The sequence below is a fragment of the Grampus griseus genome, assembly GCF_964374135.1.
Source record: "Grampus griseus genome assembly, chromosome: 2".
Classification (NCBI taxonomy): Eukaryota; Metazoa; Chordata; class Mammalia; order Artiodactyla; family Delphinidae; genus Grampus; species Grampus griseus.
In genome coordinates this window covers 92,186,795-92,212,664 of record NC_139018.1, presented here as the reverse complement: position 1 = coordinate 92,212,664, position 25,870 = coordinate 92,186,795, and the positions used below count along the sequence as shown (strand labels likewise).

Below are 25,870 nucleotides of genomic sequence, written 5' to 3'. Positions count from 1 at the left end.
TTTATACAGCACCATTAGTCATAGAGCCAAAAGGTGGAAATGACCCAAATGCCTATCAATTGATGAATGGATAAACAAAATGTAGTATATCAATACAGTGGAATATTATTCAACCATAAAAAGGAATGAATACTGATAACATGTTACAACATGGATGAACCTTGAAAACATTATATTAAGTGAAAGAAGACAGTCACAAAAAAAATATATTATACGATTCCATTTATTTTAAATGTCCAGAATAAGCAAATCTACAGAGGGTTTTCGGGGGATTGGGGAGGTGATAGCTTAAGGGATGCTGGGTTCTTTGATGTGGGGGCGGTGATGAAAATGTTCTAACTTTGATTATGGTGATGGTTGCATAATCCTGTGAATATACCAAAAAACATTTAATTGTAAAATCTAAACAAGTAAACTGTATGGTATGTGAATTATATATTAATAAAGCTGTTACCGAAAAAATAATAATAATAATCCAATAGTTTAAAACTTAATCCCAAAGAGAAGGAACAGAATGCAAAGAAATTTAGAACAGTGGTTCTAAATGCAAAGAAATGCTAAGAATGCAAAGGTTGCCAAGAATGCAAAGAAAGAACAGTGGAATCTGAAGTAGTCTTACAGTACAGGGTGCAAGCAAGATTGGGACGCAGAAAAAAAATTAGAGTTTCTATTTCTATTTGATTTTTTAAAATGAATGAAAAAGAAATTGTTTACTAAATAAGATATATAACATGGTTGACTAGTCCCTTTACTCAGAGGGTCATGTGTCCTGTGAAGCTGAAGAGGCATTGCCAACTAAAAATTGGCACTTGCCAGCTACCTCTACAAGGATTAAATCACAAGCTGCTGTGACTGCTGACCTTCAACACATCCTGAAAGGAGTTCAGGGTGTAGATCAGGAATGAGGCACTCTGTGCTCTGGGAAAAACCAGCAGAACAGGCCTTCAGATAGTTAGATATTATCAGAAGATTTTAAGAGCCCAATTCTTGCATCTCCTCATATCTAGAAAAGCACTAAAATCCTTCATGGTGACATCTGCTCCTTGTGACTATCAGCAACCTTCTGAAAAAATGTGTGCTTGACTGCATGTATCCCCCTTCACCAAAATCACATATATACAGATATTCCCCCCTACCTCTTCAGAGCAGTTTCTCAGAGCGATCTGAAATGCTGCTTCCCAGGCTATAGTCCTCATTTTGCCCCAAATAAAACTTTTTTTAATATTATGTCTTTTAAAATTATTTATTTAGTTATTATTTGTTTGTTTGGCTGCATTGGGTCTTTGTTGCTGCACGTGGGCTTTCTCCAGTTGTGGTGAGCGGGGGTTACTCTTTGTTGTGGTGCACGGGGTTCTCATTGCGGTGGCTTCTCCTGTTGTGGAGCACAAGCTCTAGGCATGCAGGCTTCAGTAGTTGCAGCATGTGGGCTCAGTAGTTGCAGCACGTGGGCCCTAGAGCACATGGGCTTCAGCAGTTGCAGCGCATCGGCTCAGTAGTTGTGGCTCGCAGACTCTAGAGCTCAGGCTCAGTAGTCATGGCACACGGGCTTAGCTGCTCTGCAGCATGTGGGATCTTCCTGGACCAGGGATTGAACCTATGTCCCCTGCATTGGCAGGCAGATTCTTAACCATTGAGCCACCAGGGAAGTCCTCCAAATAAAACTTAACTAACAACTCTCACGTTGTGTATTTTTTTCAGTCGACAGCACCCTGCAGAAAGAGCAGGAGTTCCAAAAAAGACAGTCTGATCTTGGGGCCCTCATGCATTTTTTTTCCCTTTCAGCATATTGCAGCATCTGACAAGTAAGGTGGGTTTATAGATATACTATCTAGATTTAACTGAACTCACCCCTGATAAAATGAATAAGTGGCTGAAACATTGCTTGAAGTTAATAACTGTATTAAGTGAAAAAAAAGGAAATGGCAAAGTGCACACTTACCTGACTATTATATGAGCTCTTCTGTAGCTAGCACAGAACACTAAATATTAACAATAAATATTTGTTGCAGGAATAAATACTGTAAAGGTCCTTAAAGGAAAGAAACAACTCTAAGGAAATTAAGTAAACAATTCTTCACTTTTAGTACATGTTGCCATCATCCCCCTTCTCACAGGGTAACTACAGAAATATTGAGCATTATGAATAAAATGGCATAAAATGGAAACAGAATATATGACATTCATGAGTAGTCTAAGGCCGTGTTGGTCTCCATAATCAAAAATTACATTTCTTTCTGGTAACTAAAGACCCACTGTTTGCTGGCTCAAGGGTGAAAAAGCATTCGCAAGTTTCAGTAAGCTGTAATATTGTCGACTGTCGCGTGACAGTCATAAACCAGGAAGTAGGAAGAACTTTAGGACAATTTTAGAGAAAAAAGTTAACAGGGAAAAAAACTTAGAACCAGCAAAGAGGGAGCAAAGCCAACCTTAGAAAAGCTATAGGGCTAATACACCGCAGGTGGAGGCTTCATTCTATGAGATTTCTGTCCTATGTCAGAAAGAAGTACTTCCACGAAGTATTTGCAAGATGCCCTCAAATGAAAATATCCTCCACTTGGTATCACTTAAGCTGTTAGTTATTCCGTAGCTAGGTACTGGCAGCAGATTAATTCCCTAAGTGACAAGGCATAGATTACATGATTTGTTTAAAAGGATGCAGAGACTAAAGGGGTTTTTTGGTTTGGGGGGGTCGTTTTTTGTTTATTTTTGTTTTAGCGTATTTGATTGTTTTCAATGAATATTTTAGAAAGGAGACTTTAAAAAGCACTATCAGCTAGCAGGCAAAACAAAGAAGAGACTCAAAGCTAATTTGGGTTTTCCTGCTAAAGCCCAGCAGAGTGTCCCACCCTTCTGCAAGAAAAAGGTAAAAGAAGGATCTGCATGGATGAAGCAAGACACACAAGGTTGAACAGTGTTTGCGGCGCGGTCTTCTTGCAAGTCCAGCCAAGTAGCCTTATAATATCCCAAAGATTCTGTCTGCTCCCGGGGGCAAAAGCTGCGCCTCAGTGAAGGGCCAAAAGGCCTGACACCATCTACATCTATCCAACCCAAGCGATCCCAAAGCGCGGCATCTCCTCTCCCCCACCTGGGATGTTCTGCCACCTGGACTCGACGCACGGCAGGGCTCTCCGTAGCCATATTTCGCTCATCTTTCTTTATCTCTGCAGTTTCAACCGGCGAAGCAAGGCTTCCGAAGTAATCACGAGACATCTGCAGCAGGAGCCCTTTCTTCCGGGCGACACCGGCACTTACCCCGCGGAAATCCTGTCTCTTCGCTGAGGTGGCTGCTTCCAGTCGGCCCCGCCCGTGGCTCCTCCTCCCTGGGCTCTGAGGCTCGGAGCCTTCCCAGCCTCTGTCAGGTATTGCCACCGTGCTGCTCTGAGCCCCCGGGGACCCCGGGCGCGCAGGAGCCCCTGAACAGAGCAAAGCCGAGGTTTTCTTTCTGCGCCCTGGGCCCTGAGCACGTCTGAGCACAGAATTACAACCTAGCACCTCAGTTTGCCTTTTTTTCTTTTTTTAAATTAAGTTAGGGGTCTTTTTTTTTCTTTAATGACCAGCAGCAACTTCCCCCAATAACAGTAAAATATTTAGTCATTGCTTCTTAAATGGATTATTTCAAAAATCAGGCAATATAAAATTGATGCGGTGCTTGATTTAAGCATATTTGCATTCATTTCCATAATAGAGGAATTGATGGGCCTTCCTAGAACATAAGTAATAGTGAAAAGAAGAAAATACATGTCTATCAAACTGCAAGATACTCTTAGCATCCAGTTCAACACCTTGATTTTTCAGTTGCCTAGAAAAATCCCAGATACCCTATCTCAAGAAGCACACCACCTCCACCCACCTCATCACTCTACCATATTACTGTTGTCTTTCCTTCATTGTTCTCACAAGTTCTGCGTATTTATTTTATGTATTTATTGTCTGTCTCACCACTTCCACCATCACTACCACTAGAAGGTAAGCAATTTGAGAGTAGGAACTGTGTATCCCCAGTACCTAGAACAGTACTTGGCACACTGGTTTTTAATCAATAGGTAAGATGAACTGAATGAATGACTGAAAGGTAAAATGACTCGCCTAAGGTCGCACTGTTAATTGGTAGCAAAACTTGAATTAAATTTCAGGTCTATTAACTCTCTAGTGTACTCTGTACCTCAGAATGCTCAGATTAAACCCAAGTGAAGCCAGCTACCAATACACCTATCCCAAGGTTTCCTAGTTGAGGAAGTTTAGGCCAACATGCCCAAAACACTAAGGGTACAGGCATACCCCAGAGACATTCAACAAGTTGCCACTGCAGAACTTCTATATGTGTATGCTGGGGAAGGGGAAAGGGGAAATGAAGGCTAAAGTGTGAATTGACAGTAGCAAAGGTAAGCTAAAAGGGTTGCAGCCCCTTGGCACATCCTTGAGTTATTACTGTAAATGAAACAACATGGAACCAACGTTACTCTGGTCTCAGGGCTACTTTCTCACTATTATTTCAGTCCCTCCTTATCACTTTCAAGTGAAGCGATTATATCTCCTCTTTTTGAACCCCAATAAATCCCAGTAGGATGCTTATTGTGATTTACTCTTGAGTAAGAGGAGACATCATTGTCACTTCTGTAAATAGGTTTGAATGTGGAGAGAACTTAAGTGAGAAAATATATAAAACTTTTAGGAACATCAGTAAATATGGAAAAGGAAAGAACATTTTTCATTCAGATATATTTCTAACATACCTTTTATGGTCATTGAAAAATAAGTAAATTTTGAAGCTCTGAAAATACTGTTTTGTGTTTTTTTAAATCGTCCCAAACAAACTCATTTCACACAGTTTGCTTGTTCCCGAGGCTTGCGGAATCTTAGTTCCCTGACCAGGAATTGAACCCAGGCCCATCAGTGAAAGCACCGAGTCCTAACCACGGGACCGCCAGGGAATTCCTTTCCGGCACTTTCACTGCCGGGGGCCTAGGTTTGGGTTCAATCCCTGACCGGGGACCTAAGATCCAGCAAGCTATGCAGCACAGAGAAAATAAATAAATAAATAAATAAATAAACAAACTAATTAATTAATTTAAAAAGAAAGAAAGAAAACAGTGACTATGAACACTCTGGTTCATAAAAGAATATTTTCTATTAAATGTGTATTTGATGGCCAAATATTAACTTTGCTAAATGAAACCTGATAGCAAATCATTAATTTGGATCTTGTATCCATTTCTACTGCAGTCTCAGCAAAACTGATACAGACTAGAAAGCACCTTATAGAGCAACTAGTAAAACTCCCTTTTTTGAATGATGGACTCAAAGTGAAAGAGTAAGGGCTGGAATCAAAACCCAGGTCCTAGACTCCTAGCCCAGCCTACTCTGAATGTGTGACCTCTGATGAGACCCCAGTGAAGTATGCTTAAAAAAAATTATTGAAACAATTAGTAATTTTTGTCCACAAATTAAAATGTATACATTGTAATTTTAATAAAACACTGCTTTTAAAATAACCTATTCTCAAACTACTAGAAAACCCCAAATAGAAACCAAAAGCTAAAATTAACATTACTTTCTTATACTATCTTCCTTATGCCAGGCTTCCTTATATGTCAGTAAGCACTTCACATATATTATTATCTCTTTAAATCTTCCCAACAACCCTTATGAAGTGAAAAAGTATTGTTCTTTTGCCAATTTTAAAATACTACTTTGGTTCTTATTAGATATATCTGATAGTGAAAATGTTTAATGTCTAAATTTTACAGAATGTTTATTTTCAAAAATCTTGAACCTCTCAGTTCTTTATTTTTTGCATATGGACACACTTACAATAAGGTTTAGAGTCTAAATTATAAACATAGTATTTCATGATAGATTCCCTTTTTTAATATTTATTTTGCTGATAGATTCTTAAACAGAAACCTAATTAACAAACTTGATATTGTTTCTCCTCAACTGACATTAGTCTCTGTTCAGATAAAATATTGTAGCAAAAAAATAAAACAAACACCAAAATGAAACAAAACAAAAACTTGATCCAAAGTAAAAGTAGGAGACTTCCTTGGCAGTCAGTGGTTAAGACCCCATGCTCCAAAGGCAGGGGGCTTGGTTTCAATCCTTGATCCCTGGTTGGGAAATTAAGATCCCACACGCCGCAAGGTGCGGCCTAAAAAAAAAAAGTAAAAGTGTGAGTGTTAGAGGTCCACAGACCTAGCTAACTCCTACATATGTTTACGTCTCAGCTTAAAAATCATTTCCTCAGGCTTCCCTGGTGGTGCAGTGGTTGAGAGTCCGCCTGCCGATGCAGGGAACACGGGTTCGTGCCCCGGTCCGGGAAGATCCCACATGCCGCGGAGCGGCTGGGCCCATGAGCCATGGCCGCTGAGCCTGCGCGTCCGGAGCCTGTGCTCCGCAAAGGGAGAGACCACAACAGTGAGAGGCCTGCGGTAATCACTTCCTCCAGGAATTTTTCCCTATTCCCTGTCCCTTCCTCTACCTTCAAAACAGTCTCGGGCTTCCCTGGTGGCGCAGTGGTTAATAACCTGCCTGCCAATGCAGGGGACATGGGTTCGAGCCCTGGTCCAGGAAGATCCCACATGCCGTGGAGCCCGTGCGCCACAACTACTGAGCTTGCACTCTAGAGCCCTTGAGCCACAACCACTGAGCCTGTGTGCCACAACTACTGAAGCCTGTGCGCCTAAAGCCCGTGCTCCGCAACAAGAGAAGCCACCGCAATGAGAAGCCTGCACACCTCAATGAAGAGTAGACCCCACTCACTGCAAGTAGAGAAAGCCCACACGCAGCAATTAAGACCCAATGCGGCCAAAAATAAATAATTAAATAAATTTATTTTTTAAAAAACTAAGTCTCTAAGATCACAGATCATTTATCTGAAAAAAATGTTATTTCTGTGGTTCAGTCTGTACAACTTCTGGAAAATACTTTCTATCTTGATTTATATATAATCAAAAAATATTGTTCACAATTGGGAGAATCTACTTCAGTAACCTGTTTTGGGTATTTTCTCATTATGGTAAATAATATATTATACTTATTTAATGTCATTTATAATGATGCCGTATGTTCCTTATTCACCTGTATATACAATAGATACATCTCTCTAGCATATAATCATTTAAATAAAGGCAAAAGATACACTCATGATTCAGAGAAATATATATTTATGTAGTTAAACATAGCATGCTTATCTTTTATAAAGCAATATAAAAGGAACAGAAAGTGTGCAAAAATGGTTTAACAGAATATAGGCTGCAGTTTTAACAGAATATAGGCTGCAGTTTTAATATAGGCTGCAGAGTTTAACAGAATATAGGCTGCAGTTTTGCAGAGTGAAAAACAACAACAATGCCTCTAGGCACCTTTATTGCCCAGTCATAGCAATTATCATACCAGGACTGTTATTACTTGTGTGTTTCCTTATCTATCTGGTCTAGAGCCTTGCTACTCAAAGTGTGATCCTCAGCATCAGCATCACCTGGAGCTTATTAGAAATGCAGAATCTGGCGACCAGGCCTACTCAATCAGAATCTACAATACAAATATGTCATTTTAAATTTCTATAACCATTTTTAAAAGAGTAAAGCTAAATGAATTTTAATAATATATTCTACCCAATATGTCCAAATATTATTTCAAAATATAATCAGTATAAAAAGTTATTGCTATTTTACTTTTTCTTAGGAATTCTCTGAAATCCAGTGCATATTTTACACTTACAGCACATCTCAATTCCAACTAGAAAGAAGGGGATGCTGTATTAGACAGCACAGATCTATAGGACTATAAGCTCCTTGAAGGTAGGAACTGTTTTATTCTGGTTTTATAGACTCTGGTTCAGTGTCTAACAGGCATTCAAGGAATGTTTAATGAAGGAATACATTAATGAACTTGGATTAACGTGGTTCAACCACTTACTAACTTTGTGACCCTGGGCAGGTCTGAAATTTTTCCTCCTTAAAGGGGAGATAAAATACCTACTTCATGGAGTTGTTATGAAGATTTTAAAAACCATCCCAACCTCCCCTCCAGTCATTCTCTATTCCCTAAATCTGGTTTGTTGTCGTTATGGCTATCTGAAATTACATTAATTATTTATTGATGTTTATATCTATTATGTCTCCACCATTAGACTTTACATTCCATGTTTCATCCATTGTTCTATCAGCATTCATTCACTTAGCAAATGTTTATCAGGTGCTACTATGTTCTAAGCACTAATCCAGGTACTCAGGATACAACAATAAACATAAACAAAAAGGTCCTGTTATTATGACAAATCAAAATTTAATAAAAGAATTTACTATAAAAATTGATACAAACTCTGCATATAATACACATTCCAACAAGAAAATGAAATCTGATGAGCAAAAATTTAGATTAACTTGATTTTGAAATTAGAAGTTTGCATTTCAAGCTTAAAGTAAACTGCACATAAATTGCCCCAACTTAAAACTATACGTATGGGAATTTCCTGGTGGTCCAGTGGTTAGGACCTGGTGCTTTCACTGCCATGGCCCACTTTCAATCCCTGGTTGGGGAACTAAAAAACAAAAAACAAACAAAAACGCAGAGTGTGGTCAAGAAAAACTATATGTTGTTTTTGCTTTTCACTGTCTTGACCCAGAAACTAAATATAGTACCAAGGCTGTTCAAACCTGACAATATTTTCTACATCTTATCTTGTCATAACCATTCAGTGTTGCCCAACTCAATAAATCATGATTATTATCTTAAGTGATTTTTTTCTTTTTTAAAAATATGTTTGGAAGGGATCTCAGGTGACTGGCATAATTCAAGGATTTATTTTTCTAGGAAAAAACCGAGCTAGTCAAAACAACCTATAACATCTAAGCCTGTTGCATTCTTTTTTTTTTTAATTTTTTTTATTTTTTGGCCGTGCCATGTGGTATGTGGGATCTTAGTTCCCCAACCAGGGATCGAACCTGTACCCCCTGCAGTGGAAGCTTGGAGTCTTAACCACTGGACCGCCAGGGAAGTCCCAAGCATGTTGCATTATAATGAGAAACAGCTTTTTTTTTAAATTTTGATTCTCCGATCAACCCATAAAACTAAATCTAAGTCATAATGCAGCAGTAATAGTATTAATAACTCATACGGAATCCAGAATGCTGAAGTCTCAAACTAAGTCCCTAGTTGAGGGTAGGAATGAGAGTAGGGATGAAAGACTGGGGTAGAGAAAAGATAGGTACAGATTCTGAGAAGTAGGAAAAAGCTGAAGGAAATAGGGGAAAGCTCTGATTTAAAAGAAGTCAAAAACGATAAACAGATTTAATCTCTGGAATCTGAGATAGTTACAGTATAATTGTGTCAGCTCCCTACTTTGCCTCCGCACCACACGTCTTGCTGAAAAGGGCGCTCAGGGACTTAACCTGGCGGTCCAGTGGTTAAGACTCCTCACTTCCTGGACTTCCCTGGTGGCACAGTGGTTAAGAATCCACCTGCCGCATAGCACAGGGAGATCAGCTTGGTGCTTTGTGACCACCTAGAGGGCTGGGATAGGGAGGGTGGGAGGGAGACGCAAGGGAGAGGAGATAGGGGGATATATGTATATGTATAGCTGATTCACTTTGTTATAAAGCAGAAACTAACACACCATTGTAAAGCAATTATACTCCAATAAAGATGTTAAAAAAAAAAAAAAGAATCCACCTGCCAACGCAGGGGACACGGGTTTGAGCCCTGGTCCGGGAAGATCTCACATGCCGCAGAACAACTAAGCTGGCGTGCCACAACTACTGAGCCTGTGCCCTAGAGCCGCGAACCACAACTACTGAGCCTGCGAGCCACAACTACTGAAGCCCACGCGCCTAGAGCCCGTGCTCCGCAACAAGAGAAGCCACCACGAGAAGTCCGCGCACCGCAACGTAGGGTAGCCCCCGCTCGCCACAACTAGAGAAAGTCATGCGCAGCAACGAAAACCCAACGCAGACAAAAATTAATTAATTAATTAATTATTTTTAAAAAACACTCCATGCTTCCACTGCAGAGGGTACAGGTTCCAACCCTGGTCAGGGAAGTAAGATCCCTCATATGGTGCAGCCCCCCCACAAAAAAACAAATGTGTTCATTTCACAAAACTAGGGAGGTATGATCACCATTTTGGGTGGGAATAAAAATGAGTAGGCATTAGAGATACAAAAATGGCAAATAACATTGCTAAAATTGTGTAAGTGCATTTTACAAGAGACATTTTCCCAAGGCCAAAGTCAATGTAAAAAATGGAAACTCCTAGCCTGCCTACTTATCCTTTATTTGCTTTATCCTTTAATTGCTGTAATTCCCACTACGCAAGTTTAGAGATGGAAGATGTAATTGTAGTGTAGAGCATTCTGAAGGAATACTATGAGTAGAGTAGTTGATTTAGTTAAAAATGATACATTTACTGAGTACTTTGTAAACACCATGTAGCTACATACATCATTTTATTTAATCTGAAGAGACTGAAGCAGATTAAAAGGACAACTAACAAGGCAAGGGCATTAATCTATAAGGTGGATATGTAATGAGATCATGCAAACTGTATTTATCAGAGCTCCTCTCAGGAAAGAGTGGGTATTAAATGTAGGCAGAAATAACATTTTGATAAGCCACTTAGGTTGGCTGGTAAAATCAAGGGATATGCTCCAACAACGGCAGATAGTCGGCAATTTGCCTTGGAAGGAGAGAAAGTTCCTTCCCTGAGTGAAGTATGTAATTTATGCTACAGCTGATTGCATGACACAATGTTATACTGTTTACTCCTCATTTGACTTCTTTTTTTTTAAATATTTATTTATTTGGCTGTGCCGGGTCTTAGTTGCGGCATGCAAGATCTTTAGTTGTGGCATGTGAACTCTTAGTTGCAGCATGTGGGAGCTAGTTCCCTGACCAGGGATCAAGCCTGGGTCCCCTGCACTGGGAGCATGGAGTCTTAGCCACTGGACCACCAGACAAGTCCCCCCATTTGACTTCTGGATCCATTTTTCACCCTTCTCTACCCTCCCGGAAGCTGATCTCTAAGGACTGTACCTGGGCTCCTTTACCCTCTGGCTTCTGGTTGCGGTTGGTCACTGGCAAGATATTAGAGGATGGTAAAACAGAGAAGTTGAGATATTTATCACACACACGAGTTCACACACCCTACCACAACTTTGCCATAGTTGTGACAGTAGCTATGTTTCCCTATAACCACAGCTGCTGTCGGAGGGTGCATCCTCTAGGGCTCCCACTCTTGCTAGGCTCTGGTAAAACCATTTCTTCCCTTTGCCCCTTCAAGTCTTCAAGAAATGGGATTTCCAGCCTGTTGCTAGTCCCTGTGTGTTTCACCATCCTTGTGGGTTCCCTCAACCCTACCCCATCTCTGTAAATAGTTCCTTCAGAAACTCTTTTCAGTTAATGTCCTCACCCCCGCTCCAGTATGCTATGAGTTTCCTGTCCAGATCTTGACTAACACAAAAGGAGTCCTCCTTTTCTGCCCTTCTAACATACGATGTTCAGCCTAAATAAATGTAGTAAAAAAAAAAAAATGTTTTAAGGTAATTGCTCTGAAAGCTTCCAAATCATGAACCTGTTTGGGGTAACCACATGTCTCAATCCAGCACTGGGGAGTCATGAATGCTAGAACATGCTTAAATATATCATGCTTTCACTGAGCATGCTGACTTTCAGAGGTAAGTAAAATAATTGTGTCCTCAAGGAGCTTTCAGCTTAATAAAGAATAAATACAAAATAATCATAATACAGGATAACATAAAATTATCAAAAATATACTTTTTTTTTTTTTTGCGGTACGCAGGCCTCTCACTGTTGTGGCCTCTCCCGTTGAGGAGCACAGGCTCCAGACGCGCAGGCTCAGGGGCCATGGCCCATGGGCCCAGCGGGGCGGCATGTGGGATCTTCCTGGACCGGGGCACGAACCTGTGTCCCCTGCATCGGCAGGTGGACCCTCAACCACTGAGCCACCAGGGAAGCCCAAAAATATACTTTTAAAGGGTCAAATTCTGTTGGGAATTAAATGGTCTATTATCTTTCACAAAACTGCCAAGACAATTCAATAGAGAAAGGATCATTTTTTTTGACAAATAATGCTGGAACAATTTGTTATCCATATGCAGAAAAATATAAACCTCTACATTTACCTCACAGTATATACAAAAATTAAACTTGAACTATATCATAAATCTGAATGTAAGAATTAAAACTACATAAAACTTCTAGAAGAAAACAAAAGAGAAAAATCTTAGTGCCCTTGGGTATGGCAAATATTACTTAAATACAACAAAAAGTATAAAGAACACTTACAACTCAATGGTAGTAAGATAACCAATTTAAAAATGGGCAAAAGGGTGCCCGCTTCAGCAGCACATATACTAAAGCAACCTAAATGTTCATCAACAGAGGAATGGATAAAGAAGATGTGGTACATATTACAATGGAATATCACCCAACCATAAAAAAGGAACAAAATAATGCCATTTGCAGCAACATGGATAGACCTAGAGGCTGTCACACTGAGTGAAGAAAGCAGATACAGAAAGACAAATATCATATGATATCGCTTATATGTGGAATCTAGAAAAAACGGTACAAATGAACTTATTTACAAAACAGAAGTAGAGTCACAGATGTAGAAAAGAAACTTATGGTTACCGGGGGATAAGGGGGAGAGATAAATTGGGAGATTGGGACTGATGTATACACACTACTATATATAAAATAGATAACTAATAATAACCTGTTGTATAGCACAGGGAACTCTACTCAATACTCTGTAATGGCCTATATGGGAAAAGAATCTAAAAAAAAACAAGAGTGGATATATGTATAACTGATTCACTTTCCTGTACACCTGAAACATAACATTGTAAATCAACTATACTCCAATAAAAATTTTTAAAATTATTTTAAAAAACACAAAAACAAAAACAAATGAATACTAAAAAATCCAGGTACTTACTTTCCTGGCATTCCCAATTCAGGGAGCATGGGTTGATCCCTGGTCGGGGAACTAAGATTCCGCATGCCGCAGGAACAAGCAAACAAAAAAAAGCAGTTACTGAGTAACTGCCAAAATGGAAAAAAAAAAAATCCAGTCTGCAATTCCTCTTCCTGGACTTTTTCCTAAGGAAAAGTAAAGTGACAATGATACTCGCTCCAGAATTGTTTAAAATGGTGGTACTGTTGCAATATTCAAAATGTGTAACAATAATAGCATGCTTAAGTAAATTACGGTGCATTGGTACATTCAACCAAGGGCTTATTATGCCGCCATTAAAATAATCATTGTCAACAATATATTGCATACATTGTCCTATACTGTTACATAACTAGGTGCAGAAAGAATCTGAAATTATATCTGTGCTATAGCTATATAAAATTTGTGAATTCAAGTGGACAAAACTGGAAGTTTATATGGAAAATGTTGTTTGAAAAGCAGTTTTTTCCCCTTCATTTCATTTTTTTATTTCGAATTCTACTAACGATGTTGTGCAACAATAACGCATTTTTTAAAAAAAACAGTCGTTAGCTGTTACCTTAATTCGGTCCTACGGGCAGTAAAGGTTAGTTTATAATTCGTTGAACAACTGAATAAGACTTCAGACGCCTCCATTGATTGATACTTTACTAATTTGGGATATCCAGAGTCGTTTTGCCGACTACAAATATAACAAACATTACGTGTAAATCGTGCTGCCGAAAGGTTTCCAAACATCACATGACCCACCAAAATGTGTGGGCTAAATGTGCATCGATAATCATGGCAAAAATAACTACCTGTCACATAGGATGGGCATGTCAGACTTTTCTCCGCGAAAGGCTGCTGGTCCCAAGCTGCCTCTTACTTTCACCAGAATGAAATGGTTCCAGAATCCCAGGCAAGGGAGGATACTGTTCCCTTGCCCAGGAGGCTGGAAACGGCTCGTTGTGAGCTCAAGGTTTCCAAGGCCCCTCAGCCGAGATCCGCAACACTCGAGGATTCCCTAGTTGCTAGGTTTAGTTGCTAAGGCACCAACCGTCTCACAGGAAGAGGGGACGGTGCAATCGCTTTCGGCGTCGGAGCGAGTCCTCTGGAAACCGAGCTCATTTGTTCCGGGAGGAAACAGTCAGCTCCTCTAAGAGCGACGGGAAGGCGAGGAGAAGCTGGGAGTGACGCCTCTGAGCCGCGGAGGATTGTGGGAGGAGGTTGTCTCCAATTTCTCCTCCCCCGCCCCCCCCCCCGTCCCAGCCAAGATGTCTGACATGGAGGATGATTTCATGTGCGATGATGAGGAGGACTACGACCTGGTGAGGCGCAGGGAACAGAACTCTGGGACTGGAGGTGGCTTCTGGCTTTAGGGGCCGGGGCGGCCGCGGCCTTTCCCCGTTGAACATGTGCTCCTTCCAGCCTCTCCCGGTGCAGTGACAGGACGAGTTTACCTCCTCCCCCTTCCCGCACCGGGCCCGGGCCCTGCCTCTCCAGCATGGGGGAAGGGAGGGTAAAGGAGGCAGCGAAGGGGGTCCCGAGCATTGCGCTCCAAGTCCAAGCGCCTCCTCCGTTTCCCCTGGCCTCCAGCGCCCGGTTCTCTATGCCTCCTCCCTCTTCCCTACCGCGCGAGCCGCCTTGGGGACCGTGCAGTGGTCTAGGCCCCGGCGATGCCCTTTCGGGCCCAGCATTCTCGGCCCCTCTTATTCACACTTGAATTGAGCGGGTGCGAAATGCTGGGAGAGGGGTCCGAAAACTAGGAGGCCTTACTGCTCCCAGGCCTGACAGCGAAAAGCCACTTGTGAGTCTCCTGGAAACAGAGCTTAATTAGTCTTGTCCAGGGTCCGTTTTGGTTTAAGGTAAAGGTGCAGTAGAGAACTGAGAGCAAGGCTAGCTTTAAAAAAGTAGTTTAACTACTTGTTTAAAGAGAAAAGCTGGTAAGGAGGTTTTGCTTTTTGTTTGTTTGGGGTTTGGCGGGTGGGGTGGTATAAGGGGATTGACACATTGGCTTTTATCTTGACTTAGAAATTTCCCAATATTCAAAGTTAAAAATATCAACAGTGTAGAACTAAACGAATTTCTGTAGCTGAATGGTGATTTTTAAAGATTCAAGGTTAAATTTATGAACAGATTTACAGGTTTTTAAAAATTCACTAACATTTCAAGTTGATATTCAAAAACATTACCTGTGTGGGAACTAAGAAAGATTATCTGGACCAAGAATTAGCGTCAACTTGGCTTTGCTTTTTATTTGGGGGTGTTTTTGTGCATGGTTCTTGTATATTATGGTGATGCTGCATTATCGTAAAGTTATGAAATAGTTGCTTAGGGAAGTCTGTCTCATATTTTAAGTGCCAGAGAGTTCTCAAGATATTAATATATCGTTTTGAATTAGTGTAAATCTTTGTATAGTCGTTTCCAATTAATCTTTCCCTTTTAAAAGAAGGCATATTTGCAAAAGGGAGAGGGAAATGCTTGTTATTACCTGAAATTTATAGTAGAGGTGTTGATAATTCTTAAAGTTAAATGCAGAGTTTTGCTAATAGTTAAGATTTCTGCCTTACATTTTAGTTTCTTCAGATCAAGCCAGTTTTAGTCAGTGCCCTAAGTCCATTAAGAATATGCTACTTGTAATATTTTGTGCATTTTTATTTATTATATGTTTACTTATATTACAGGTATTTTTTAACTACGGAAGTGTTTCTTTTAACTGTTCTAACTAGTGTTTTTACATGTTTGTACCTATCTCTTTTCTAAGCAATAGTTTTTTGAATACATGACTTATTAGCACTATGAGTGAGTCTCTAACGTAAAAATGACCATGAGAATCTTACAGTCCCATGAAGTACTCAGTTCATTTTTGCAAGGATTTTAATTAAACAAACATGATTTAACTTGGCTGTGTTTCTCCAGCGTTTGAGGGCCTACAGTACATGTACAATATAAAATTGAACATGTAGTTTTAACGGTTTTTTTAAATTTCTTAACCAAAAAATGTAAGATTTTACACTACCACACACAATTAAATAATAATTCCCCACTCCAGCATTCTGTTAAATAGTCCTCCCCCCATATCTCTCTTACATAGATATCATATTAATTTAGTTTTTACTTCCTTAGTTAATTTCCTTAAGCCACTATGTTTAAAAAAAAAGATTAAGAGGGCTGGTTGCCATTTCATGCTTACATGTTGCCAAAAGAAAAGTTGTTGTTTTTGTTTTTTAATAGTTATTTGCCTGGGTCTTTTCTGTTTTTTTGTTTTTAAGAATTTAAAGAGTCAGAATTGACTTGCTGTTTTAGGGAAACTTCTTTTTTATTAAAAAATGTATTGTTTTTTGGAAAGTTTGCCATCACCTCATTTTATGTTAACAAGAACCATGAGTATCCTAACTACAGATATATTCAGTATATATTTTATAAGTTGTCTGTTGATAAATTTTAATACCCTAAATCACTTCTTGTTCTTGCCCAATCTAGTAGAAATAGGTAGTTAGGATACCACTGGAAAAAGTAAAAATTTGTTTCCAAAACTATACTGTTTTATCGAAAAAAGTAAATAATGATTTGTGCCCAAGAGCTAAATGAGAATTAAGTTGGTTAAAAAAAAGAAGAAACATGAAATTAATTCAATAGGCTTGACCTCTTATTTCTAAGAGCTTTTTGACTTTTATCTGAGGCAGAAGCAGGCATTTTCTAAGCATAGGAGTGAATGGAGAAGTAGAAGACGGTACTGGTAAATGTCTTTTAATCCAATGGTAATTTTACAGATTTATATACGATAGTGTTAATAGTAACAATTAATAATAATAAGTAATAACTATAGTGCCGTTCATTAAGTTAATAAGGCCCTTGATAGATAAGTTAACTGTATTGTAATTCCACAGTTCAGCCATTCTAGCATGAAGTTGATTGGTACTTCTAATAATCATTTAGAAAGGATTTAAGACAGACTGATGTAATACCAAAAATTATTCTTTAGTAGTTCCTCTTATAGGTATTGTATATTTGAACTTAAATGTTATTATTAGAAAAAAATGTTGAAAAGGTAGACTAATTCTACTTGGTTAGATGTATTACTGAAATGTGAGCCTCTTTATAGTCACCTAGTCAGGTTTATAGTTGTGATTCATGAATGAATGTTTACTATTATTGTTATTCTTGTCTTAATAAATAGCTGTTTTAATGCCCTAGAAGTTTATTTCTTTTTTTCTACATTTTGGGGGGAGAGAGAAGAGCCTTAGCTATAGGATATCTTACAGAATCTCTTATTTGTCACAACTTTAACAAGACCAGACAAATGTCATGTATGTTATAAAGAACCTTAGAACATGGTTTAGCAAATTAAAATATAACAGTTCCATTTTTTAAAAAGATTTTTGAATGGACATGAATAGAATATACACTTTGAAAAAGAAGTAGATTAATATAGGACAGGGGCAAAAAATAGCTTCAGGGATTTGTGTGTTTAATACTAAGACATTCACTTGTCACTCATTGTACATATAAGGAACTTGGAGGTTATAGGTTGTTTTATTCTGAGACTGTTGTCTCAGTCACAGGCTTGACAAACAAAATGTTGGGGATCTTTAAGAACAGATTTTCAAACAATATACTTTTTGTGGTCTGGGCCATTGTTTTTTATGCTGTACACACATTTGGAATTCTGCATGTAGTCTTCACAAAGATGAAGTTTGATTATACAGTTGAGGCTTAAAAAAAACATGACAGGGAATTCCCTGGCAGTCCAGTGGTTAGAACTTGGAGCTTTCTTTGCCGTGGGCTCAGGTTTAATCCCTGGTCGCGGAATTAAGATCCCACAAGCTGCTCAGAGTGGCCCAAAAAAAAAAAAAAAAAAAGACATGTTTAATTGTAAATAATTGGAAACACCCCCCAAATTATCAGTAGTACGGGAATACTATTAATAAGGTAATAATAGATAAATTATGATATATCCATGTGATGGAAAGTATGTCAGCATTTCAAACCATGCTTCTAAAGAATATCCAATGATATGAAAAAATTGATAAATTAGTCAGTACTCTTGGGTGTAAGGGAGGACAGGAATACATGTCACACTAGCTTAAACTAAAAAGAGTGTGTATTGGCTCACATCACCAGGAAGTGTGAATATGGCTGGATTCATGGCTCAGATAATGATGCTGGGTCTTTTTCTGTTTCTGTCTCTTCCTGGACTGCTTTCCTCACTGTATTGGCTTAATTGCCTTCACATTATATCACAAGATCTTGTGATATAATGTGTTATCTTCCTAGTATTATAACCCCAAAGGCAAAAAAGAGTCTTCCTTGCTAGCTCTAACAGTGAAACCCAGGAAGAACTTTTATTGATTCACCACCTTAGGCCTGCATCGCCTTCTTCAAACCGCTCAGTCCCTGTAGAGAGGGAGGATAGTTTGCTTCCCCTGCCCTGTGGGAGGAGCACTATAATTGAAAACCCTCACCTAGGAGAGGAAGAGTCAATCACCATTGCTGTGCACATAGTGAACACATGTCCACTATAAATATGTAATCCATATTATGATTTTATTGGGTGGGGCTAAAATTCATTTTGCTGGGTGGGAAAAATATAGAAAAAATGTCTGGAAAATATGAAAAGTGTCAGGAAAATTAAAATGTGTTTATTTCTTGCAAACCTTTCACAGTGAACCTGCATTTTATTGCTGGGGGGAGAGGGGATGGTTTACAGGGTACAAATGATGAACAGAAATCTTACTTTGATCTTGGCTGGGGGGTGGGGGGGCGCGCCAAACAGTGATTTTTGTCATTGCTCAAAATTTTTTAGAGTTCTTCAGAACCTGAAGCATCTAGCTTTTTAAAATAGGTAATACATGCACATGGTTCAAAAACGTGAAATGTTAAAATAAAATTTCCATTTTTGTTCCCTATTTGCCCAGTTCCCATTCCTCCCCGTAGGTAACCAAATACACATTTTTATCCCACTCCCCTTTTTTAAACCAAGATGTAGCATATTTAGCATATTATGTATATTGTTCTACACTTGGCTTTTTACTTTATCTTGGAGATTATTCCATAGAACTATGCAGAGAGATTACTTACTTCTTTTTATAGCTGCATTGATTGCTTGGATGTACCATACTTTATTTAACCAGTTCTCTATGGATGAGAATTTGGCCTGTTTCCTTTTGCTGTTGTAAACAGTGTGCAGCTTCTTTTTTGTTTTTTTTAAACTTGAGCTATAACCAAGTTTTCTCCATTCTATAGGTGTCAAAAATTGTGTGAGTTGGGTTTGATAAATAAGTTGGGCCCTCAAACTGGATGATGCTGTTTTAGGTCGGAAACATCTAACTTAAGAATTTTAGAAGTGTTACTTAATAATCCATGTCAGTATAATTGGAATAATTTACCAGTAATTTACCACCTCTTAAAGTTACTACTTTAAAGAACATTGGTTTGAAATATAAGTTTGGGTGTATTTTCAAAAAGGCCTGTTGAATTACCTCATAGGTATATCCTATATAATGAAATTAGAGAGGTTCAAACAAGGATAACTAATGACAAGGATGTCGTCATAAGATCTCCCATAAGTAATGAGAGACAGCTCTTATGTGCTAACAAGGAGATAAATTTTTTCATCCCTAATGTAAATCTGTAAAGTATGAACATCCAACAGAATAAATTTGTACTTGTGTACCATGTCCCAAAATGAACACATGGATCTAAGCAAGAATTAGAGATCAACCCCCATAATTGACAGGAGAGGAACTGAAACATCCAGTGTAAGTGACTTACCTAAATTTACATGACAAATTAGGGGCCGAGTCAAAACTAGAGCCCAAGTCTAATGACTTCAATGATGTCTTGTTGGAAAATTTAATTTGAAGACTGAAAGTTTAGGACAGATAAAAGAATGTTCTGATTTATACCATAGACAAATTAGGATCCATTACCTTGAGTGAAATTTTTAAAAGTTTGGTTAATTTTATGAATGGCTAAACCACAGTTGGCTACCTAGGACTTGGATTAAATCTCATCCTTTAAGGATAATGAGACTTTGCCCTAGATGCCCAACATCTAGTATAGCTGTCTAAACATGGTCAAGGCTTGGGAAGCATTGTTAATGGTGAGTCTTGTTTTCCTAGAGCACATTTCTTAAGACCTCTATTGGCAAGAGACACAAGTACATGAACTATGAAACTGACCCTGTTCAGCAGTGGCTACATTCCAACATAGAGTCAAAATTGTCTCTACCTATTGTGTGTTGTGTTATTTTGGAACATTCACCCACTTTTCATTTCAATTAAGCAAACACTTATTGAGCATTTTGTAGTATACCAGGCTCTGGGGATACCAAGATGAGTAAAAGTAAGTTCTTGCTTTTGAGAAGCTCTTGGTGGGGCAGGTGAGGGGAGAGGGGAGGTGGGAACAGCAAACACACAAGACTCCGTCTTAGAGACATGCCATGTCATGTAGAAGCATGACTGAGGAGAAAATTTATTTTGCTAAGAAGAGTTGGAGAAAGAATCACAAGGTAAGCCTTGATGAATACCTTTCTCAGGAGTGTTAAGGGTGGGGCACATCATAGGAGAAAAGTGGGAAGTTTGTTGGAAGGGACGGTGGATTAGAATTCCTAGCAGAGAGACCAGTGTATGCCAAAGCAGAGATTTTGAAGTACATGGCGTATTTGGGGGGAAGAAAGAATAGATTTGGTTGGTGTAGATGGGTACGTAATTGCTTTGGGAAGATGTCAGGACATGAGTTATTATGTAAGTGGGTTGGAACTATTATGAACTTCAGTGGATTTTTAAAAATCCCTTTAACACTGTTCGAGTGCTTGCTTTTTCATATATTGCTTAAATTCTTTGTTTTTTTTAAAGCATTCTTAATATGTAGGTTAAAACTTCAATTTCTCTTTTTAAAACATTTCATTTATGCTTTTATAAATTATAGTTAGCACCTCTTCATCTGACATAAGGGAATTCAGTTAGCAATATTTTTTTAATACTTTTCCTATATTCCCTATTTTGACTAATGGTATTGTGTGTAACCAAGTCAGCAATAGTCTTTAGAGATAACATTTCCCCTTTCTTGTGCCCATATGATGTGTCCTTTTTATTTTACATCCTTAACATCGCATATATTTATTCTATCCCCTTCCTCTTCTCCCTGTTCTACTGCTTGGATCAGACCTTCATCATGTCTTGGCCAGAGTGTTGTAAGAGTATCCAGTGGGCTACTTCATTACTACCAGAATGCTCTTCCTAAAACACAAGTCTAATTCCCTATAAAACATTTTAGTGCGTCTCGATTTGATCTTAACTTCTTGCTAGACTTGTACAGTTCTACTGTCTGATCCAGTTTATCTCTTATCAGCTCTACACACATCCTGTGTTTCAGCCCAATCAGACTATTGATGGTTCTTCCAAATATGCAATGCCATTTCAAGCTTCCGTGCTTTTGCATGGTTAATTGTTTTATTTCCGGTACCTTGTCTCATCCCTGGGAACTTCTATTCCTACTTTTAGACCTGGTTCAGTTAACTTTTCCCTCTTCTAACTCATTCAAGAGTAGTTGATTACTCCTCATCTGAGCTGCCACTCACTGTACCTAGTATGTGTCTCTGTTACTGCTTTTATTGTGTTATATTGGTGTTTCATTTGCATATCTGTCTCAGACCATGAATAGCTTGAGGGGAAAGACTTAATTTGCATTAGTTGAGCAACATTTAATTGCTGGTTTATACTAAAGATCATTATCATTGAGTATAAATAATAGATATAAATAATATATAATAGATATTCTACACAAAAGAATTATTCTAAAGACTTCTCAAAATATCTTCAGTGTAAAAATCATGCCAGTGTAGTAAGTGAATAGTTTTTGCTGTAGCATAGTTTGTATTGATGGTGTGATTCACTGAGTTGCAAATGACAGGTTAGTGATGTCATGGAGGCTGCAACATGGTGTTGCAGATCGTAACACGGGACTGCCTAATTATAAGAAACCAGTCAGTAACGTATCAGCTGTGCCAATTCTCATGTATTTATACATTTCACCAGTAACACTTAAGAACTGAATTGCAATTATGCAAAAAATATACATTTCACTTCTCAACCCATGCAATATGAAAAACCAAAATAACATATTCACAAAATGCTGAGGGCTGGATTAAGTCTTATCTCAATTGTAGTGATTTGGGGGAGTTATGTAGAAGTTAGAAATATCATTAGCTGGAGCCAGTCAGTTCCCAGAAGTTGGAGGTAGTCAGTCTTGTACTACAAGAGGCATTCAGACATGGTAGGAAATATAAAGGTTCCTGCCTTCAACAATGTTATAATCAGTTCAGTAATTTCCAGTAATTGAAGTTAACCTTCTGGCAACTCCATGTCCTATTCATGTGTGCCTCTCAGCTTCTACTGGTCAGTTTTTTTTTTCCTAATCCGTTATGGGTTAAGAAACCAAAAATAAATGGGCTTTGAGTAAGAGTCCAGATTCTTAGACTTGGGGATAGATGTAAATCAAAGATATTTTGCTTCCAAGTTCAGGGGTGCATTCTGAAGATTTGGGTTGCATAAAGGTCATTTTCTGGTTCTAGCTATTCCCATATATTATTGAACAGTTACTAGAGAATAACTGAGAAGAACTGATTTCCAAAGGTGAGAGTAGGTTTTATAGCTATGATTCTTTACTCCAAGTCTTCCCTGAGGAGGTGATGCTTAAGCTGTAATGACATGCAATGGTTAATAGGATGAAGAGAAGTAGAAAGAAAAAGGAATGTCATGTAAAGGTGAGAACAAGTTTGGCAACTTGTGAGGTAAGGCCAGGGTGGCTGCAGCAAAGTGAATGAGGGAGGGCTAGACAGGAGATATGGTTGGGTGCATAATCGAGTCACATTTTGGTGATTTTTGAACTTGATTTTAAGAGCAATGGGAAACCATTTTTGAGAAGAGGAATGAGATAATTTACATTTTATGAAGATTATTCTGGCTGCTTACCCTAAGAAGACTGGAATTTGAAAGTTAAAAAGGAGAATGGGGGGCTTCCCTGGTGGCGCAGTGGTTGAGAGTCCGCCTGCCGATGCAGGGGACACGGGTTCGTGCCCCGGTCCGGGAAGATCCCACATGCCGCGGAGTGGCTGGGCCCGTGAGCCATGGCCGCTGAGCCTGCGCGTCCGGAGCCTGTGCTCCACAACGGGAGAGGCCCGCGTACAGCAAAAAAAAAAAAAAAAAAAAAAAAAAAGGAGAATGGGAAGGTTATAGTTGTGGAGAGATGAAAGTGGCGTGGTAGACTAGGGTGGTGGCGAGGCAGGGGGGAGTGGATGGACTTGGGAGTCATGTTCAAGGTAGAATCAGTAAGGACTTTTTATGTTCCAGCGGTATGATTGCTTTTAGTTGTTTAGCTATCTCCCGTTACAGCTTCGTGTCTGCTGTTCTCTTTTCCCCTTTCTTGTTTTGTCCAGCATGCAAACTCCCATTTATCTTTCACAACCTGGCTCAGAAGCCATTGCTCTAATAACATGATTTGGTGTATACGCTGGCATGTTCATTATTTATTAATCTTTTAGTTTAATCAGTTTTACTGTAGTCAAACCTAAATTACAGGGTTAGGAAGTGAATGAGTGATTATGAACTTTACGCACTACTCAGAATTTGATCCCAACTCTAAGAGAAGTGTTCCAGAGGATTTTCATATATTGAGCATAACTGAATTCCTGATACTTACATTTGTGAGACAGAGTGCCAGTGCTTCACAGGAAGTATCTTTATACAAGGAAATAATTATCCTCCAGAGGGCGCACATTACAAAGCCACTGTGGTCAGCTAAAACTGATTCTATACTAAGATCAAACACCTCCCTCCATCTACTGGTCATAGGAAAAATTCGTCTTGTGTTTACATATTTTTGAGCTTTCTAACACTACACTCGTGCATTTTTTCTTTCATGTGCCTTTATGAGACAATACAAAATTTCTCATAAGTATCTGCAAAAAAAGTTTACCTGTACTTGGATTTAGAAATAGCTGTTCTTGTCTTTTTCTGTTTACCTTCAGGCACAATTCTGAATTTGGCGTAAACTTGCCCTTTGTGATGACTCGTAGCTGAAGGAAATAATCTCTCTTCCTAAAATAATAGTTTTTACTACACTAATTTATGTATATTTTATAATCCTCATCATTAAATTGAATATCATATCCTGGAACTATTTTAAACTCTTGTTTATACCGCTCCACAAAATAGTGTTACTCCAATTTTTCTTGGTGCTTTATTGTTCCATAACTAGGAACTGAATTTATGTGATGAAAAGTCACATAAAACTATATAACTAAATTTTGTTTTATTTATTTTGATTTGTTACAAGACTAAAGTGTGTTAATATAACTAAACAGCTGTTGAGTAATGTGGAATGCACATAAAGCAAATATTCTTATAAACATATAGTTATATTTAGTAACAGAGTACTCTGCTATATATAGATTACCATCCTCAGTAGTCAGGCCATGTTAGAATAATGAAATTTAGACTTAGGGAGTAGGAAAAGCTAGATTATGGAGTTAAAGGTGAATAGGTAACATTTACATAATAATTAGTATTCACATTGATTTTTCTCAGGCTCTATTATCAACAAAAGGTTAACCACTACAGAACTGAAGATCATAACCAATATTTCTTTACAATTTGCTTTTGTGTTGATTCTGTGGAAATCATAGTTTTGACCTGAAGGAAAGAAATGATTCTACAGTAGTTCAAGACCCCCGGTGTTTGCCTGAAACCAAGGACAGTACTAAACCATATATATGCTGTGTTTCTTCCTATACATGCATACCTGTAATATAGTTTAATTTATAAATTAGGCACAGTAATAGATTAACAAGAATAATAAAATAGAACAATTATAACAATATACTGTAATAAAAGTTGTACGAATGTGGTCTCTGTCCTTAATTAACTCCTTCAACTTTGCCAGAAATGTGACAATGACTTCTTCATTAGCAGATGTAGCCTCTACAGTAATTTTATATTTTTCAGTCCAAACCTGTTCCTGAAACTAGGCAGCCATCCCTTACTTGCAGCAAATGGCCTGGTGTCACTCGTTTCAGGGAATCCTTTGCTGACATCTTTGTATAGGCTCAATGTTTTCTGGCATAATACATTACCATCGGTCAGAACATGTTTTTTGTTCATGTCCTTCATCCACAAATTTAATGCCTTTTTCATCTTAACTAAGTACTTTTCACACACTGTGGCCATAACTTCTGCAACAGCAAAGCTAGCACAAATTTCTTTTTTCCGTCGCAATTTTGTGGATAGAAGATTCGTTCTTACCATGGATCTTAGCAACCTTAGCATACATTTTTTTTCTTTTCCTTAAGTTGAGAACTTTCACCTTTTCAATTAAAAGAAGCACTTTAGGGCCTCTCTTTGGCATATGTGAATTTCTACCATCACTACTTTTGAGCTTTGGGGCCATTTTTAAGTACAGTAAGGGTAACATGAACACAAGCACTGTGATACCACAATAGTGGATCTGATAACTGAGCCCGCTGTTAAGTGACTCACAGGACAGGTGGGATATGCTGGACAAAGGGATGATTCACATTCAGGGTGGAACAGAGAGAGATGGCAAGAGTTGTCTTCGTGCTACTCAGAATGACTCACAATTTAAAACTTACGAATTGTTTATTTCTGGAATTTTCCAGTTTCTATACCTCAACTGATGGAGCAACTGAAACCATAGAAAGTGAAACCACGGATAAGGAGGGACTACTGTACTCTGCTAGCCACTTGATTTGGGGTTTTCCCCTTGTTATTTAACTAATGTTTAAACATCAGTGGGGTTTCACCTATGTAATTGTTTTGTTTTTTTATAAATGTGTGGATTTTCTCTTAACATTATTCACATTTTAGCAATGTGTGGGTTTCTTTTCTTTTT

The 25,870-nt window shown here is 38.5% G+C and overlaps 2 protein-coding genes across 4 annotated transcripts in view; one reads left to right on the top strand and one right to left on the bottom strand.

Moving 5' to 3' along the window:
• The window catches only part of GALK2 (galactokinase 2), a 128,081-nt gene extending 124,858 nt beyond the window's left edge, over window positions 1-3,223 (bottom strand). For both annotated transcript variants that reach the window (XM_082647801.1, XM_082647802.1), the window contains exon 1: window positions 3,086-3,223. In XM_082647801.1, the coding sequence (XP_082503927.1) occupies window positions 3,086-3,210 (125 nt within the window). In that variant the 5' untranslated portion in view covers window positions 3,211-3,223. The remainder of the gene's footprint in view (window positions 1-3,085) is intronic.
• Window positions 3,224-14,217: 10,994 nt separating this feature from the next.
• Window positions 14,218-25,870, top strand: part of COPS2 (COP9 signalosome subunit 2) — a 28,651-nt gene continuing 16,998 nt past the window's right edge. For both annotated transcript variants that reach the window (XM_082647807.1, XM_082647806.1), the window contains exon 1: window positions 14,218-14,286. In XM_082647807.1, the coding sequence (XP_082503933.1) occupies window positions 14,233-14,286 (54 nt within the window). In that variant the 5' untranslated portion in view covers window positions 14,218-14,232. The remainder of the gene's footprint in view (window positions 14,287-25,870) is intronic.